Source organism: Haliotis rubra, unplaced genomic scaffold, assembly GCF_003918875.1.
Source record: "Haliotis rubra isolate DU_JTF1 unplaced genomic scaffold, ASM391887v1 Scf33, whole genome shotgun sequence".
NCBI classification, from domain to species: domain Eukaryota; kingdom Metazoa; phylum Mollusca; class Gastropoda; order Lepetellida; family Haliotidae; genus Haliotis; species Haliotis rubra.
The window spans coordinates 6,038-26,011 of NW_025767002.1; the positions used below are offsets into that span (position 1 = coordinate 6,038).

Consider the following 19,974-nt stretch of genomic DNA (forward strand, 5'->3'; position numbering starts at 1 on the left):
CCCAATTGGGTAGATCGATGCTCATGCTGTTGATCACTGGTTTGTCTTGTACAGACTCGATTATTCAGAGACTGCTGCCATATAGCTGGAATAGTGCTGAGTGTGGCGTAAAACTTAACTCACCTACTCACTCTTATATGTACCCTGAAATGAAAACATTGCTGATGCCTGGATTTGTACCAAAGTAGGTAAAATATCATATTTTTTCACATGTATTGTCCTAACAGACTCATTGCCAGATGCAAAAGAAGGAGAAACCCATGACAAAAAGGTTATTACAATTTGAGACACTTTTAAGAAATATTATAATGGTAAGCATTGCTTTATGCTAAAGGAACATGTTTGCACTTGGTGATAAATAATTTTACTTTTCAGGAAGGGAGAACAGACTCCAAAGAAGAGTAGATGTGATGACACCAAGAAAGGTATTAGCTGATGGGTATAGTATATGGGACTAATAAACTCAAGATGAATCATAATTTGGTATGTAAATGCTAAGTATGAGGTTGTGTCAGTTTCTCATTTGGCTTCAGATATGGCATTTTCTCACGTCATTCATTTTTCTGAAATGGTTTATTGTCTCAGTTGATAAATGCTACATTTGTACATACATTGAAGAATATTTGTGATACTCATGAAAATGTGTATGTGTGTGTGTGTGTGGGGGATACTAGAAGGTACAAACTGTAAAAGAACTGGAGCTATAGGCCTCATTTTGTGATGTTGAAATTTTGAACAAGAAGGGCAGCTAACTGCATATCTATTGCACTGTCTCAAAACCACCAAAATGAGATCAGTCTTGAAACATTTGTAAAAGAAACATGAATGTTTTGTTTTGTAACAGTGTAATGATGCAACATGTTACATCTTGGTGCAGAATAGAAAAAAGTGGATATGTAATGTCCGTTTAAGGGAACGTTAATTATTTATGGCTTTTGTTACATTGTTTTTTTTATTTATATTTTATTTTATTTATTTATTTATTTATTTATTGTGTGTGTGTGTGTGTGTGTTTGTAATGTGTTTGTTTGTTTGTTTGTTTGTTTGTTCATTCATTCATTGTGATGCTTCAGAAAAGGTAGGGTAATGTAATGTCCGTTTAAGGGAACGTTCATTATTTATGGCTTTTGTTACATTTTATTTATTTATTTATTTATTTATTTATTTATTTATTTATTTATTCATTGTGATGCTTCAGAAAAATTTAGGTAATGTAATGTCCATTTAAGGGAACGTTCATTATTTATTTTTGTTATTTATTTATTTATTTATTTATTTATTTATTTATTTTTATTTATTTATTTATTTATTTTTTTTATTTATTTATTTATTTATTTATTTATTTATTTATTTATTTATTTATTTATTTATTTATTTATTTATTTATTTATTTATTTATTTATTTATTTATTTATTTACTGTGCATTAATTAGGCACCACCCTATTTTGAAAATAAGATGTGATGCTTCAGAAAAGTTAGGGTATAGCCATCAATTTAATCAACCTGTAGTTAAAAAAGCTTTATCCACTGACAGTTTTACAGATACCATAACCTTTTCTATTCTTTATGAAAGAATATGTTGATTAAAATGTGATTGGACTGAAATTTTACCCAAAATAATTATTCCTCTCCTGCTCAAACTACACAATTGAATTACGTTTTGACTAAGAATAACAATTCTGTTATATACCAAGATGACATTTACACATCAAGTAAGCTTTAATTACGCATAATCAGGAAGAACCCGAATGTCAAAGATTCAGACATCTTTCCAACAATTCAGATTGCTAATTGACAAAACTGAAAAAGGCCACATTAATAAGATTTTGGAATAAATGTTTTATGATTTTGAGTTTATTGTAATGAATAAACACTTCCCCTTGCCGGATACTGATAATTACAGCTAAAATCTGTTTGTTTTGTTTGTAAAGCAACTTTTAATGCATTTTAAAATTTGCCTTTTTTTTAGTTTGACTGTAACTTTTCCTAAATCTTAGTTTACAAACTTTCATCCATTCACAATAAATAACGAATGTATAGGCCACACAACAATCAATTATTACTTTCACTTTTCAAAATTCCTGTTTTAATATGGGCAATTATCCTAATCAAAATTCAATGATGTTTTCGTTTTGAAATGTTAAATGCTTGCTCTATCAAATCATAAAGGTTATTTTTGGAAAGAGTTGAGAATTTTATTTCAGACAAAATTAATTGGTAGAAATAGAGGGTGGTGCTTGTTTTATGCACAGATGTTTATTTATTTATTTATTTATTTATTTATTTATTGATTTGATTGATTGATTGATTGATTGATTGATTGATTTTGAGGGTGGGGGTGGTGATGATTTTAAGGGGAGGGTCACCCATTTTTCTTCTGGGAGGTAGGGGTAGTCGTGCATTTTGTACACATGTACTCGGGCAGGGCAGCAATTTTGTACATAATTATATTTAAATTATAAATATACAAATTAATGTGAAGGCGAGGGAGGGGGGGGGCATAATTGTATTTGTACATGGGAGGGGGGTCACTTCCTTTGTACATAAATTTTAAGTTACTCAGATTGTACATGCTTCTCCATAAAAATCATCAAACTCCTCTCCCCCCTCCCCCCTTGTGATTTTTGTTGGACTTAAGTTTGTACTGCCAAAAGAAAATTAGCTTGCTAATGCTATTATTATCTCATTGAAACTGACTGTTGCTATTTTTTAACAAGCATAAAACATTAACTGAGTTAATGTATCTCGGTTGATGTATAACACAGTTTCCCAAATATGACCAAATATTGTGATGCAGGTACATGATATACATGTATGGTAGTTCACCTTGTCCAAGCATTCGTTCACAATGGTACAAGAATCTTATCAAAACGTCACACTTATAAAATAAAAGAAGTTGTTATCCATAAAAAATTGTTCAATATAAATAAAAACACTTCTATCTTTTTGTACTTCAGAGCAGCCACATATTACCTCGAGAGGTTAACCGGAATGCAAATCAACAGAATATGATACTGACCAAGTACCAGGAAGAGGTGTCCCCATCACTGTAGATGACAAGTGATGACAGTTATCTTGATGGACTACAGGAATGATTCAAGTGCATTCATTATGCAGTTTACTGATTTGTTTGATGTATTTTGATAATTGTTCTGGCATTCTGATGTCAGCTGAGTAACACCTCCATAATGGAGACAAATTAAGGAACTTCTGTTTTGAAGCAGTAAAATAGTCTCAGCAAGAATTTTTATTTATTTTGCCAGCAGAACAGAAGTTTCCATTAATTTTCCCACACAAACATTTTGTGCTTTTTCTGTTCCCCATTTGTGCTTATTGTCCTGCTGAACAATTGGACCACCTTTTCAGTGACATTTTTTTTACACTGCATGACAATGTGATTTATAAGTATGATTTGATATAGTTTGATGGTTTGATATTAGTATATGTGGCATGTAGTAAACAATGGAATAGTAAAGTTATGCCATATTTCTTGTATTTCATGATACTGGCTGTTATATTACTTTTGTGATAGTTAGTACTTAATTAAGGCTGGACATACTGGCAACTAAGTCTCTGCATGTCTGCCATGGAAGGCATGTAAAACTGTTGCCCTTTGCCAGAACGAAGAAAGTTTTATATGTGTAATTCATGATATGTGAATAATGTCTGACATGTGATGTTACATCTAAATATTTAATGTGTATGCTGTTAGTCTTAGAAAAAAGAAAATTACCCCATCTTGAAATATTCAGCTTTGTCAGTTTTTGTTGCTCCAGATTTTGCCATATTTTGTTTCTGGAGGACATTTTGTGAAATGTAGTTACCTATCATGAGTTCATACCAAATCATTTGATAAAGGTAATAATTTATAAACAAGATGTGCAGCCCACTGAAACAGTGTTGTTTCCACAATGACTACAACACAAAGATTAATGAGATTATTCTTCATTAGTCCCGGGGAATTGTTTTGGTAAAATGTTCATGTCACAAGACAACACAGGTTCTAAGAAGGAATTCACACATGCATAATTAAACATGACATGTGCCTTCTCCTTTCAAATGGATACCCTGTTCTTTGAAGGTTTTGGTCATGATAATTAAAGTTGATGTCAGTGTTCATGTAGCTGTAAAACATGTTTCACTTATTATTACTCATATATGATGCAAGGTATTCCTCATTTTCATGTCTGGTTATAATTACTGCCATGTTTAATGTTAGTGCTATGTCAACATTCAAGGTGACATTTGAGGTGATTGTGAGTGAGTATGGTTTTACACCACTTTTAGCAATATTCCAGCAATATCACGACGGGGGACACCAGAAATGGGCTGTACCCATGTGGGGAATCAAAACAGGGTCTTCTGGGTGATGAGCGAACATTTTAACCACTAGCTATAGGCTAAACCACCACACACCCCACACCCCACCCTCCCCCGAGATGATTGTGAAATGTGACTGTAATACTTGTATTTATATCATAGACTTGGTTATTGTTGGATTTTAATCAGTTGTATGGTTTTAAATTATTCTTGTAACACTTGAAAATACTTTAAGGAATGGAATGTAGGGGATGCTTCTGTTTATGAAAGTATTTTCAAATAGCTACCTTGGTTTGTTTACTAGTTTATATTTTCACAAATATGATGGGTGTAATGTTCAATGCCATATACATGTAACCTCCACGTATTTACACATTTCACGTTGGTGAGCCAATGGCATTACTTCAATTGTTTGTAAGAGTCTTTTCAACAGACATAAAGATATGTGTGTGAACCAACTTAATGAGTTCGGTACTACATATAATTACATTTCATAGTATTCTTCTAGCCTGTCCCATTTCAAGACAGGCTGCTCTGTATTTTAGTAATAAAACATCTTTAACAAAACTCATTTCTTTTTGTCATTTTATGGGGAAATCTGACAATGGTCAGTTTTTTATCTGGTCAGCTGATGCTCTACAACATTTCTGAATACACAAACAACTAACACCATGCATGTTTTGATGGATGTCTATACTTGGACAGAAAAAGTCCACTGTGACATGTTCACCTTGCACATGCTTGTCTATGTTCAGCTGCATAAACTTATGTGACGCCACAGGCATTGATTTGACTCCCTACCCCAATGCAAATATATAAAGTTGATGCCCTTGATTGGGATGTGACTGGTATGATACTGATAGAGGCATCATAACCAACTATCTCTCATTTCACACTATTTCAAAGATGTCCCAAATGTTTAAACTTAAAAATCACATAACACATTTGCATCTTTTACCTTTAGTAAACTGTGCTAAAGGTGTCCTGTATACATTGCTTCTCATGCATACTGTATAAGCACACCTATATTTCAAGTTTAGACCAGACCAATTCTATTTCTTGTTTTATGTATCCTCCAGTTGTATTTTTTCAAGAATACGAAAAGAAATAAAAGTGAATTTTCCCCACTCAAAAAATAAAATCCTAATGTTTTTATTGGTCAAAAATGTAAACTTACATGAAATTCTTCTGAGGACAAAAATATGTAAAACAAGAAATACATTGGTCTGGCCTTATTGATAAAGAACATGGCACATAACCCAAGAATTGATTACCAAACACCAAATTCAGTTCCAACAGGGAAGACCTGCAGACAACCCTCCACCCTGCTAAAAGACTGAGTATGGGTTTACACCACTTTTAGCAATACTCCAATATTATGGCAGAAGACACCAGAAATGGACTTGAAACATTGTACCGATGTGGGGAATCGAACCGGGCCTTCGGCATGATGAGAGAACACTTTAACCACTAGGCCACCCCCACCCCACCTAAAAGAGTAGAATTCACACTCTCTCAAATTTTCTAAAGTTACACACTCACCCTGTGTGCATAGTGGTAACAAAACAGGCTCTGTCATGAGGAAGATGTATTATATATTTATTCTACAGTTTATCAATGTACTGATTGATTAAAGTAAAGTGCAATTATGACTTGACAGATTGATCAACAATCATCTAGAATGTGGGTGACATAACATAACAATCTGTCTTCCTCTGTCAAACTCTGAGAGACAATGATACATAACTGAGAGAGAGAGAGGAGGGGAGGGAGGGTGTCATCAATTTTGTATACATGCACTTGGTGTGTTTTCATGAAGGAAGAGGGGTGGGGTGGGACTGTTATTCACATTGTACGTGCTTCTCCATAAAAATTATCATCACTCGATCCCAGCCCAGCTATACATTATGAACGGTCCCTTGCAAATTTTCGATCGAACTTTTAACAAACATTTGAGTATTGCTATATTTTCTTTCATATTTATAAATGGTAGTATGGAAGGAAATGCTGTTTTTGTTATGTTGTAGGGGAAAATGCATTCTCATTACACGCTATTCAACTTTACACGACTCAACAGAAGTAAAGATACTTCCGTGTTCAAGAGAGAAGAAGTGCGTACGAAACACGTATGACGTGGTCACATAAGCTCCGCCCACTCATGTTTATTTATGATTTCTGTGCACTTAAGACCATTGTGCGTTTAAGGGCACAACAATTGACAGACTGGATCGGTCTATTCCAGAGATATATTTATTGTTTGTGTGGTCGAAGAGATAATAGTGATGCTTTACAATGCTTATATTACAGTGAAGCAGAGAGTGATACAGCAGCCACTGACCCCAGTCCTACATAGAACAACTCCATCAAACATTACATGAACAGGGGAGGCAACTCAAGGAAAAGGTTGACAAAATAGAAAAATTGAACAGAAAACTTGAACTTGGAAAGTTTGGAGTTTGTAAATTCATGTATGATGATAAAAATTGATTGAACATTTTACAGTATTCCATCATTTCAAACATTGGCACTGATTAGCTGGAACTTTTTCATTTGTTCAATATCTTCCCAGGTTTTGTGAAGTACCTTGCCCAAACAGCACAAAAATTGACAGACATGAATGTAAATGAAATTGTTTGGTGCTTTTGTGTTGTGTAAATGATGGATGAAAAAAGAGACAGTTGTAATACATACACATTGATGGATTTAACTGAATAATAGAAAGGTCTTTCATAATGGCATAGTTGTAGATGTAACTCATTTGCTGCTGTTTAATTAATAATTGATAAAAAAGAATGTATTTCATCCTGTTTGAAAAGTGTTAGTTGGGAATCAGAAAAAAACATCATTCATAGGTAAGAGATTATGATAATGTGTAAGGGGAGAGAACTATGATAAATTATGCATTGATCCAGCTGTAATTGTTGCAATTTATGTCAGACTAATCTAAAAGGATAGTTCTATCAACATAAATATTGCACCCAATATATTTTCAATTTGCATCCTCTGAAAATTTTATTGTTATTCATCAGTATTACAGTTGGAAGCTATTGTGAATGTGCCTATTGTTATTGGACTTTTAAGACGCCATTTCAAAATAATTTTTTATTAACTGCACTCCAGGTGTTCGTTATTTATTTGGGTTAATTGTTTGCTGTAGTGTGAATCCTGTTATGTTAATCTTATAATATGTTCTCCTTAAAAATGTCTTCAGTTGCAGTGGAACAGAATAAATACACCTGATCTACAATAAATCAATTTTATGGTATAGTAACACAGTATTGGAAATTGGTTCAAATATTCCCCATGCAGGTACCACTTGTCCATTTAGGTAAATTAATTATTCACCTCCAAATCAGTCAAGAAAAAACTTGAAAAAAATCATCCAGTTTTGTCTTGCACATTGTGTCCCACCAGAGACCATAATAGATATGGTCTCTGGTCCCACTCATGTTGAGTGAAATAAATAGTTTCTACATGACGATGTGGCGATTCGTTTTTCCTCTGCGATTGTAACATGCAGCTACGCGCACATCGCCATCACCACTAGTCCTGTACAACTGAAAATAAATGCGTGAATAAATACCCTATATCTATAAAACAGAGTCGATAGGACAAAACATTTTAAACAGAAAAAAATACCAAACAAATAATTTCATCACATGAATAATACAAACAAATTTGTTTGGTCCAGATCCACTCGAGGAGAGCTATCTTGATCTACACATTACTTATAATCTCGATTATCGAGCTCAAGAATTAACAACACTACTCCCATGTGGAAGTGGATGATTTGAATCCAGGTCAGGAAATACGTTGAGTCTTTTGCTTTGTTCATATGTTGATAAAGTAAACGTGATTGACTTCCCTTGGTAATATTTCCACTATTGTGACTTTAGAGTAGCTTCCCTTCATAAATGCTGCGCAACAAGGTAAACGTTACCTAGATATCTAGGTCATATGACTTATCGTGATGTGTCGTGATGTACAGTAATTATTCACCCTTCAATCCGTGGATATGCTACAGAAACATTTGTGTAGCCCTTTCCCATTACTCTGCGATTTCCCTGAACTACTGGACAGTTTCGTAATGTACCGTTCAAGGGAAATTTGAAACCAGGAAGTATACATTAAGATTTGTCGCCATTATGCGATTGTGTCCTTGCCCCATTTAGCCTCGTTTTGGTACAGATATGAATATTCATGAGGCCTCATTAAGAATGGTCTATAATGTACTTTAGCTATAATGTTGCATATTCAACAATTGTAAGAATATATATTCAGGCCAATGACATTTTTATGCAAGATTTATTGAAAACTTGTTTACAGTTACCAAAGGTAATTAATCCTATAGAATAATATTGACAATAGACAAATGTCAGGAGAATAATCAATCTAGAAGCTAATTCAAAAGCAAAACTATCTAGCAAAAAGAAGTTACGCATTATCTGTACGTCCGGACGCTACACTTGTAAAATAAAATAAACGGTTGGCTTAATTTGAAAGCTTTTTTACAATTGAATGTACACTTTACAATCATTTTTACCTATAGAAGGATTAAACATACCATGGTGAACGTCAGATGATCTGAAGACACTTACTGCCGTGTCCACCTGTTGTGACCACCATGACGTTTCATAGTCACTGTCACTGCACATGATTGTCACATTAAGCTTTATATTTCCTTCAATGGATGTCAATGGAAATTGCAGGGGTCTTATAACATTGCTGTGTAAAGCTGCAACAGTTTAAAACGGTTGTGTTAGTTCACTACACCAGTTAACGGTCAAGTGAGTAAAATCGTTAAGTCAAAAATATTGCATTTACATTGAATTTGTCGCGAACAATCAAAATCACCATTTCATTATTTCCTATCTAGGTGGGGTTTTTTCACTTTCATTTACCGTAGGATTTGCCTTTGTAATTTCGTTTACCTTCATGCCTATGCATTACTCGTCCCATTGATCTTCCGATTGATTGGTCAAAAATGGAATAAAAACTAAAAATTATGTTAGTATAAGTGACACACGACAATAGGATACAGACAATACGTAAATTCTGAGAATGAAAAGTCTATGCAATGCAAATGGACATTCGGCTCACACAACCTACCTCGTGGCAGCAGACTCTGGAATTTGTCAGTAACTGTTGTGAATGTTGCAAGAATCTGACTTTTTACATCCGTTACGTGATGACAATAGCCGGTACGTTGTGGTAGCGTGGCACTCTGACATATTGTTTTTTACATATTGTTTCGGTAATCGAGCGGAAGGTGTGATTAACTACATTTTAATAGTAGATGATGATGATGATGATGATGATGATGATGATGATGATGATGATGATGATGATCACTTCACGCATTCACGCTTTATATCTTGCCTGGGCAATCAACTGCGTTATTCGTGTATCTTGTTCGAAAATTTATTCGACCTGTTTTCAAACTGTTACAATCAACCATTGTTGTATTAATGCATTTGTTGTTGTAAAGATGAAGGGTAACGTGGATAACAAAGCAAAGGAATAAATGGAAAACAACGTTTTGTTTATTATTTGATGTTTATTCAATAAACAAGTAGTTTTCCATAAAGTCGTGTGCTTCCTTATTGACTCACCAACTTCTAGAATGACGATCGAACAATGGGTGACGTGGACGTTTTGTCGCGGTCAGGAAATGGCTGCCGACGTTATGACCAACGGGGATGTATGAAAAAGGTTTTGACGAATACATTGATTTAAGTATGTTTACTCACATGGAATCTTTCAGTTTGTTATATGACCCTTGGCTCTAATGACATGTCGTAATCTGTTGGGAATAGACGTGTATAAGCTCTGTATGTAATGAGGACGGAGGTCAGCCCACCAACGGTTAATGACACGTATCAGATTGTCTCTGGGGTTAATGTTGTAAATTTCGCGTTGAAGTCGAATTTTCAGTGTTCTCCATACATTTTCAGTAATATTCATGCCTGGGCTCTGAGAGGGCCATGCCATGCCACGAATCTGATTTTCGTCTTTCCAGCGGCGAGTCTGACTTGAAGTGTGTACGGGGGCATTGCCATCCTGAAAAATCCAGCCCCAACTAGGAACATTCTTGGCAATAACAGGCAAAAGATTGTCATCTCACTCACTTACTTCCCCGTGAAGGTCCGGGTTAGAATGAACCTTCAGTAACCCATGATTGTCGTAAGAGACGACTAACGGGATCGGGTGGTCAGGCTTGCTGACTGGGTTGACACATGTCATCGCATCCCAATTGCGTAGATCGATGCTCATGCTGTTGATCCCTGGATTGTCTGGTCCAGATCCGATTATTTACAGACCGCCGCCATATATTTGGAATATTGCTGAGTGCGGCGTAAAACTCAACCCACTCACTCACTCACTCTCTCACACACATACACACGCCACACACACATGCACACACACACACGCCACACACACACGCGCCACACACACGTCACCGCCACCACACACACCCCAAAACATCACTGATATTTTACGGCCGCCTCGCTGACCCAAACAACTCCGGTCTCCAAATTTCGTTAGGCTTACGCCAAACACTTTGATGCACTTCTGCTGATCAATAACCACTAAATATTAGCATTTTTTTCCTGAATTTTCATCAACATTCCCCACCTGAAAGTTTCTGTTTGACGAGCCAACGCTTTAACCACTCAGGCTACCCGCCACACGGCAATTTTTTCGGTTGACAGGACTCCGGCGTCAAATGAACGCAAATGATAAAAGAAATATTTCATAACACACAAACATATGTTTCAGGATAAGTCTTTTTCTTTGTTTATGATAATGTGGTTATTTCTCTCTCATAAGTATACAAACGAAAGATGGAAAAGATACCTCTTTGTATGGAATCAAAATAATGATGTAAAGCTCTTGTCCAAAGGAATTCAAAGATATGGCATGGTTTAAGTTTAGTTTCTTTTACCATTCCTGTAGAAATATAGTTTACAGCTAGATATCATGTCATCACAATATTGTTTTCGAATATAAACTGATTTCATTATCATTAACAATGAGTGAATCGTAAAACGTTTGTGACAAAACGCGCACCTGGCCAGTCATTATACATCATTGTTTTCACCATAAAACCCATATTAAAAAATTCAGTGAAGAAGATCGATTCTCATGCTGTTGATCCCTTTGATTGTCTGGTCCAGACTCGATTGAGTCTACAGACCGCCGCCATATAGCTGGAATATTGCTGAGTGCGGCGCGTAAATCTAAACCCTACTCACTCACTCATTCAGTGAAGAAGACAATTCCTTTTAAAATGTGTACATATTCAGTTCAGGATATATATCAATCATTAAGATTGTCAGTTTTACTTAATGAATCACTGTTCATTAACCTATTCATATGAAATAACAATTAATATAGAATTGCACATAGTAAGAACTAAAGTACATGTTATGCCAACGTTTCATCCTCTAACACTTGTGTAAAGGCTAAATATGTCGTCACCTTGTCCCCCTTAAGTCATACGCCTAAAATAATTCGTTTAAAAATAGATACAGCTACAAAAATATGGCTGCTTCCTTTTTCATCAGGACCATGCCGAGTGGGACATGTCCCACCGTGACCGTGTTGGTGTCCACAATTAACATACTTGATGTGTTATGGTAACAACTCAGGGGCGAGCGTGGCTAGACTGAATGAATGACAGGTTTATTCGCGGTGTATAAATATTCGCGCTAAAATGTTTTGCGCGAAAAGCGCGAAAATAAAACCTGCGCGAAATATACTACGTTTACAGTATATTGCAGAAAACACGGTTCCTATATTATTATCATGATAATCATTTCCTGAAACTGTGGTAATCTAAACTTGCCAAATATTTTAGATTTGCATTGGCTTTCTTGGATATATTTGTTTTAGGGTCTGTATGGCAGACTACCTGTGCTGTGCGCCGTAAAACTAAACAAACGCACTCACTCATTGCATCGATGTTACTCATAACATTGATCACGGGTTTATCTAGACCAATCCATTTCTTTTCAGTCTGTGGTCAAACAATAAGAACTGTGCCGAGTTGAACAACAGGAAAACAAAACAAATAGAGCATGTTAATCATGAAAACCTGACTGGACTGACTGAATTTGGTTTTACGCCGCTTTTAGAAAGCAATATTCCAGCAACATCAACGACGGGGACACCAGAAAATGGGCTTCCACAATTCATGAAAACCTGAAGCGTCATTGCGGTTACAAATAGGCCTTTGAGTATTAGGTAATGGGGAACAATCCCTGTTACTACTGTATGATACATGTTCATTGTGCGTATATGAATCACCGTCACATTGTATTGATAACAGCCGTTTGTGAACATTTCACCGTACCCTACCCAACCGGTTGCCCCCATCACAAATACACACAAAGGCATATCAATTATTCATCTGAAAACACATGAGAACATCAAAAACTATACACACCACTTTGCACGTGCTGGAGCACGCCATTTGTTTGGCACTGCATCATAAGACAGTTTGATTGTCGCGTCCTGCTTCCAACCACGTGGCACCGGTTTTGCTGGTCCAGACATTCTGCAGATCACAAGTAGAATTCGGCATTATAATACTGACATGTGTAACTTCGCCATTAAAACTTTACAGGTGTTATTTTCTCATGAAACATTGTCAGGTGTAACTTTCTCATGAAACATTGTCAGGTGTAACTTTCTCATTAAAACAAATTACAAGTACAGTTTATTAACAGGTGTTCTCAAAAAACAGCCATCTGTTTAATTTTGTCATTAAAACATTCACATTTCATTGACATTGCAGCTGAAATTTAAACATGAGTAGTGAAGATGGAAATGGCTCGATTCCGTTACCAGTGCTTTTAAAGATACCCATCAAGCGTTCGGCTAGTGCGCTGCTTAATTCAAAATCGTGACTTACATGTTGTGATATTTTTAGTGATGCATATTTTGCTCCACTCATAGTGTCTAATGTAACAACATTAATGTCGAAAACATTTTCCACTGTGACGTATGTATGCCACATGGGGTTTTTTAACATTCTTCTCTATTTATCAAGGAAGAACCACTTACTTATTTCAATTGGCAGTGCTTGTCCATTTTGGCACTGATACTTGATGCAGGGATTGTTGTTCATGATGAAGACGGCGGCGTGGTTGAAGGTTTGTCCGGACACGAGGCAACCATTTGCCTGGTTCTGAGCTGTCGTCAAAAACAAAAACTTCATTCAAACAAAACTGTCTATATATCTCAGTCTATTTCAACTGGGGAGGGCTACAAGCATACACTTAGGACCTGCCGTAGAAGAGCATATATACTCTTTAAAAAAAGTAGGGGAGCCCGAACTTTCAATTTGGATAGGAAGTATGAGCGTTAACAAACTTTTCAAAGACAGATATCTTATGAACGCACCACCATTTCTCTTTATCACCACCCCTAAACAAGACCGCCTCCGTGGTGTAGTGGTTAGAGCGTCCGCCCGAGGAGCGGAAGGTCGCGGGTTCGATCCCCGACCGCGTCATACCAAAAGACGTTAAAATGTGGTACTTGTTGGTCCCTGCCTGACGCTCGGCAGTAATGGGCACAACAAGGACTGGTCGGCTCGGAGTCGGTACAATGTGTCTGAGTTGGGTATTCATGCTTCACTGCGGCATGGTATCTTAGTGGGCTAGCACTATAAAACCAGCTTAAGTCTGGGCTAGTACAAGCAGACGCACATACGCAAACACACGTATGCACGTCGTCATATGAGCGAAATATTCTCAAGCACGACGTTAAACCCAATTTCACCTCACCTCACCCCTAAACACAACTCACGGGATGCACACCCCGCAGTAGCCCCATACACGTGCATAGGGTGTCATTCTTGATTTTGACGGTTTTCAAGAAGGTCAATAAATCACTGTAGAACATTAATTTTGACAATCATCTTTTCATCACATAGTTGTTAGTGTTTGTTTCTAGCCATTTGTGTGTGTTGTTTTTTTTATAACGAAAATCGTACACAAGCATAATTTACGCCATACACCAGTCATCTTTCAAGAGTGATTACTGTGCAAACAACTATGGTCATACGGAAGTAGTGATGCACTCTCGAAACATTCATTATTATCATATCCACACTGATGATCAGACTTAAAAGTGAAGTTCCTCTACTCTTTTTAAGTGAGTGAGTGAGTGAGTTGGGTTTTACGCCGCTTTTAGCAATGTTACAGCAATATCACGGCGGGGGACACCAGAAATGGGCTTCACACATTGTACCCATGTGGGGAATCGAACCCGGGCCTTCGGCGTGACGAGCGAACGCTTTAACCACTAGGCTACCCCACCGCCCTACTCTTTTTAAGAGTATATAATAGCATTGGGGTAGCACTGAGGTTGAGGTGCTCGCTGTTAACTCCGAAATACAAGCCCAATTACAAACCCTAAAGATGTGTGACCTCTTGGTCACATATAAAAAGGACAGTGAAACGTCGTTGTGTCGAAATTGAAGAGACCTACGTCAATACTTCGACTTATATGAAGTTCGACACAACTGAAGCATATATGAATAAAGAAAGAAGGGACAACGCTTTTACTTCTGGGCATTCGTAAGTTCACCTTATGTTATATTTGGGAATACACTTTCTTAGTAAAGTACAAATTCTAGTACTTTTGGGGTTGAGTCCCATCCGGACTGTACGTTCTACAACCGTATGTTCGAAACAACAGTAGCTGTAGTTCTCTTTTCGTTCCTATAAAACTCCGTTTTACTGGCGATTGGACTCTTAGTGTATGGACCTGGTTACAGATCGTAGCACCCATACTTTAACCTCAGTTAACAAGAGTCGCAACACTAACATCCCTTTGTAAACCTAGCTTAACTTGAGATGGTTGATAGACTACCCTGCATTACCCTCGTTACAGTAAACACATTCGTCATATTTAATACAGGACGGTTAAGACAGGGCGATGTGTTTGTTTGTTTGTTTGTTTGTTTGTTTGCTGTTGACGCCGCAATATTTCAGCTATATGGCGGCGGTCTGTACATGATCGAGTCTGGAGTAGGCAACCCAGTGATCAAGGCAGGAGCCTTCTAGCCTGGCCACTAGAACCCATTATTCGCCTCAAACGACAAGCATGGATTGGTGAAGATCAATTCTGACCTGATCTTCACTGGTATTTAAGACAGTCTTAACAATATGATTCTTTTGTTAACCTGGCTCAACCTGCATTTCGTTAGAATGCTTACACATTAATCAAATTGAACAGTTAATACACGACGAGTGTGTGAGAATAGTAATATCACGGCGGGGGACACCGGAAATGGGCTTCGAATGTACCTATGTGAGTAATCGAACCCGGGTTTTCGACGTAACGAGCGATCGCTATAACCACTAGGCTACCCGCGGCCCAAATACAGGACGAACGTCAGAACCAGATGTGATGACCTCAAGTATACTCACGTCTTAAGTGTTTCCACTGGTTAGGATCACTCATCTTCTTGGCTCTGTCCACTTCTGAAGGCATGGTCAGCCCAGGGGTCGCCAGAAACAGCAGGAACGACACCGTCTGCAACGTCGTCATGATGATATTTGCTCTGGCTCAACTGGAATGAATCGAAATGTGGTTTGAATGTTTCACCGAAATACGGTAATTTCTATAAATACAGTGAAATCCTTTTATCTCCGTGTTAAAACTTCGAGATATCCGTACATTCGAGATAACGAGGTATGAACATCCATTCAGATCAAGTACCAATATTATAGATACATGATAATACAATTGCATACACAAGGAATTAAGACATGTATGTGATAATTGCAGCTTTTGGGGTAGCCGCTGATCGCCCGTTCGAACAGCGTGTCCCACTCATCGGAGCTGGTTCTTCAGTATCATAGCTTTGATGCTGATTGATTCGGCTTGGTCAAAGACTTCGAAATTTGTAACTCGGTCCTACCATCAAATGTTCAGAATGGACCTCAGACTGCGCGTATGGAATTGCTCCAGTTGTTTGAGGTGTCGTGAGTACAGGGTCCATGACTCATAGGAGGAGGCTGATGAGGACCACGGCCCTGTATGCCTTCAACCTGGTGGACAGCTTGATGCTGTGCTGGTCAAAGACACGTGCACGAGGACGACCGTGTGCTTGGCTGGCCTTGCAGATCCTGAAGCTGGTCTCTTTATCCAGGGTTCCGTTGTTGCTGATGGTCGTCCGTCGTCGTCCACGGTCTTCAGCTGAGTTCCCTCGATGGAGATGGAGGGAGGGTGGGAAGTGGAAGCGGGCGCTGGCTGGAAAAGGAATTCTGTCTTGCCGAGGCTGGTGGTGAGGCCAAAGAGACGGGAGGCTTTTCAGCAAACTTGTTCACGATGAACTGGAGGTCAGACTCCTCGTGAGCCATGAGGGCATAGTCATCGGCAAACAGCGCTGCTATGACGAGCTTTTCCACAGTCTTTGTCTTGCTACTCAGCCGGTGGATGTTAAACATGGATCCATCGAACCCGTACAGCAGGTACACTTCAAGGTCCAGGTCCCCGTTTCACAAAGCTCTCGTAAGCCTAAGATCTCGTAACTATTCTCGTAGTATCCGTACCTCTTATACTGTAAAATAGGAGGTACGAATGCTACGAGAAAGGTCACGAGATCTTAGGCTTACGAGAGCTTTGTGAAACGGAGCCAGATCCCTAACGGCATGGCTGAATTACATAGGCGAAAAACAGGTTGAAGAGGACCGGGGCCAGCACGCATCCCTGCTTGACGTCGTTGCTGATGTTGAACGGCAAACCAGAAAGAACCTGCCCAGTCTTGACGTCGCGATACTGGCGTATGATGTTCACGAATTTGTCAGGGCATCCGAGCTTGGACAGGATGATCCAGAAGGTCTCTCTGTTCATCGTGTCGAAGGCCTTTGTTAGATCTATAAAGACTGTATACAAGTCCATGTTCTGCTCGAGGCATTTTTCCTGCACCATACAGACAGTGAAGATCATGTAGACTGTGCCACGATTCGACCTGAAACCAGACTGGGTCTCGGGCAGGTTTCCCTCAGAGATGTTTGCGATCAGGCGGTTAAGGATGACCCGAGCCAGGACCTTTCCAGCAATGGAGAGAAGAGAGATGTCCCGGTAATCGCCGCAGTCAGTCTTGCTGCCCTTATTATTGAACAGAGAGACGACCGTGGCATCAATAAAATCTTTGGGCAGTTTCTCTTCTTCCCATATGCTGGTAAGGAGGGCCGACTATGTCGGTTGGAAATGGTCGGTGTTGCCATGAAACAAACGCTGGTTTGCCATGAGAAGTAGATTCTGTAGATATGTATGGGATTTACTTGTGCTCATTGGGGACACATCACTTCAGTGGGTGTGTTGAGCTCGGTAAAAGGGAATGACCTGTACCTAGGCTAGATTTGAACTCTCTTGTGAGTTTTGAAGAGATTGATTTCAGCCTTCCCAATTCAAGCATATTCAATTAGAAATCCAGGCGTCGAGTAGAGGAAATACGGTAAGTGTATTTCATTCACCTGTCGATAAAGCGCACTGAATCCCTTACCACATGACCATATTACAAAAAGAATTGTGAAAAGTAACACTGTTGTTCTACTTGTGTCCACCCAAACGCTGAACTGTTTGATTCCATCTGTATTTATTAAGAACAATATTTTTATAAAAATATTTTGCGAAAGTACTTAAATAACAAATACAAGAAAAGGTCAAACTCCTACATGCAAAACAAACAACATCCATCCTACTACTCGGTAATCTGATGCGTTAATCTGATTTAACAGTGAAAAGAGATGCGTTTTAAGCATGACCTTGCTAATTAGGGCGTTAACTATAATCCGATATTCGTAAACTGTGTTCGGATTAACTACTGGCTAAGTGGGAGTAAATCATTTGAACGCAGCAAAATATGGAGACAGTTTTAAGGCGACGGGCAGTTCATTCCACAGCGATGGAGCACAAATACTGAAAGAACCTTCCCATAAGAGGCCAGTATATAAGGAGTTTTCAATAAGAATTTGCTATATAAATTCTTTTTAACACAAGATGAAGACAATGATAATGGCAACGAATCAGAACAATATTGATAATAATTGATAATAATAAAATAATAATGTGTCACATAAAATCAGCACAGACAGTTTTTCACGGGACATCAACACAAGAACATATGGTTCCAGGACATGTCCTTGGCTATGACGCCGAAAATGTGATTATAAGAAATGAAATTTAAAAATGGCTTTAAATAATATCCAAATTTACCAAATTCAAGAAATAGTTAAATTACCTCGTGCAACCGCGGCTTTGAGCGGATCAGTCGTTGGTGCTGAAACGTTCTGCCTTTCAACATCCGTCCCTTATAGCCGTGGGACCTTCTGCCAGTTCTGACCTTTGACATAATGGGCTGTGATCATACGCCTACACACTACGGCGGAAAAGCTTTATTTAGCTAAATATTCCAATTGGAAGATCATTATGAGAAACTATTATAACGTTGGATAGCATGCCCCTGAAATGAACATTGCTCTTAACGAGTAGTTTTCATCACGTTTAATTGGAACCTAATGGTTAGATTAAATAATTCTCTTTATGCTATTTAACATAGATCAGTAGGTCACGGCTCAACATGTGCTCGGCGGTCATCTGTTCAACGAATAAACGTCGAGGGGAACGATTGGGGTACAGTTGGACCGAATGAGTAGGGATTGCAGGTTTATCTTTTGCAATGTTAAAGACTATGGTCTTCATGCATTTGGCGCTATCCACAGTGTGGGTATAATCGATTGCTGATTTAGGGGATAACATACCGTGTTAGAAAATCAGAGCCATATAACGTGATTATATCCCTCTGAGTGACTTTAGTTGACCAATCACAATCCAGTATTTACTGATGTCATGGTAGAATTGTTGTTTAACGCCGCACTAAGCAATAATCCAGCTATATGGCGGCGGTCTGTAAATAATCGAGTCTGGACCAGACAATCCAGTAATCAACATCATGAGCATTGATCTACGCAATTGGAATACGATGGCATCAGTCAACCAAGTCAGCGAGCTTGACCACCCTGATCCCGTCGCCTTTTACGACAAGCATGGGTGACTGTAAACCAATTATAACCCGGATCTTCACATACACGCATAGACTTAGTACCTGGCAAGAGAAGAGGATTTTAATAGCATAGATGCATTGGGGTAGCACTGAGGTTGAGGTGCTCGTTCCTAACTACAAAACAGAGTGTGGCTATGAAGGCGACAAAGAAATGGTCATAATCGGAGCGAAGACACTTGATGGCCATTTACTGAACGGATGTAACTAGGCTTTCCAGATCATCGTGAAGAATGTGAAACAAAAAGAATATTGGAAACGCAAAATATATTTTATTCAGAAATCCAAACCTACCAAAAGACACCAGTTCACCACCAGACCTATCTATGTGCCAAGTTTAATACCCCACACAAAACGCGTTGCGGGGGATAACAAATGGTAGTTAGGTGACCTTAGCGCCAAGATGGCTTTGTGGACCGGGACTAGCTATAGGGTGTTTACGAGTTAGCCATATGCATTCACGCCGGGCCCGGGTTCGATTCCCTACATGTGAGGCCGATTTCTGGTGTACAGCGTTCGAATTGAAGCCACGTAAACCGCAATGACTCAATGTTGGAATAATATGGTGCAA

General features: G+C 38.3%; 1 protein-coding gene and 1 long non-coding RNA gene across 2 annotated transcripts; one reads left to right on the forward strand and one right to left on the reverse strand.

Annotated features, from left to right (window-relative positions):
* Positions 1-250: 250 nt before the first annotated feature.
* On the forward strand, positions 251-3,291 carry LOC124284124. Its single transcript, XR_006900472.1, has 2 exons — positions 251-425; positions 2,959-3,291. It is a non-coding gene; the product is annotated as an uncharacterized LOC124284124 (long non-coding RNA).
* A 9,462-nt stretch (positions 3,292-12,753) lies between these two features.
* LOC124284099 lies at positions 12,754-18,679 on the reverse strand. The gene is made up of 4 exons (XM_046720156.1): positions 18,585-18,679; positions 15,763-15,905; positions 13,391-13,519; positions 12,754-12,881 (listed from the first exon to the last, which is right to left on the reverse strand). The coding sequence occupies exons 2-4, from the start codon at positions 15,881-15,883 to the stop codon at positions 12,754-12,756; spliced, it is 378 nt and encodes a 125-aa protein (XP_046576112.1). The 5' UTR covers positions 15,884-15,905; positions 18,585-18,679.
* Between the last annotated feature and the right edge of the window lie 1,295 nt (positions 18,680-19,974).

Excerpts from the sequence above, each read along its gene's own strand:
- LOC124284099 (XM_046720156.1), bottom strand. The coding sequence starts at position 15,883 with ATGACGACGTTGCAGACGGTGTCGTTCCTGCTGTTTCTGGCGACCCCT. Across the intron at positions 13,520-15,762 it reads CCAGTGGAAACACTTAAGAC|CTCAGAACCAGGCAAATGGT; the intron begins GTGAGTATACTT and ends TTTTGACGACAG. Across the intron at positions 12,882-13,390 it reads AGCACTGCCAATTGAAATAA|AATGTCTGGACCAGCAAAAC; the intron begins GTAAGTGGTTCT and ends TGTGATCTGCAG.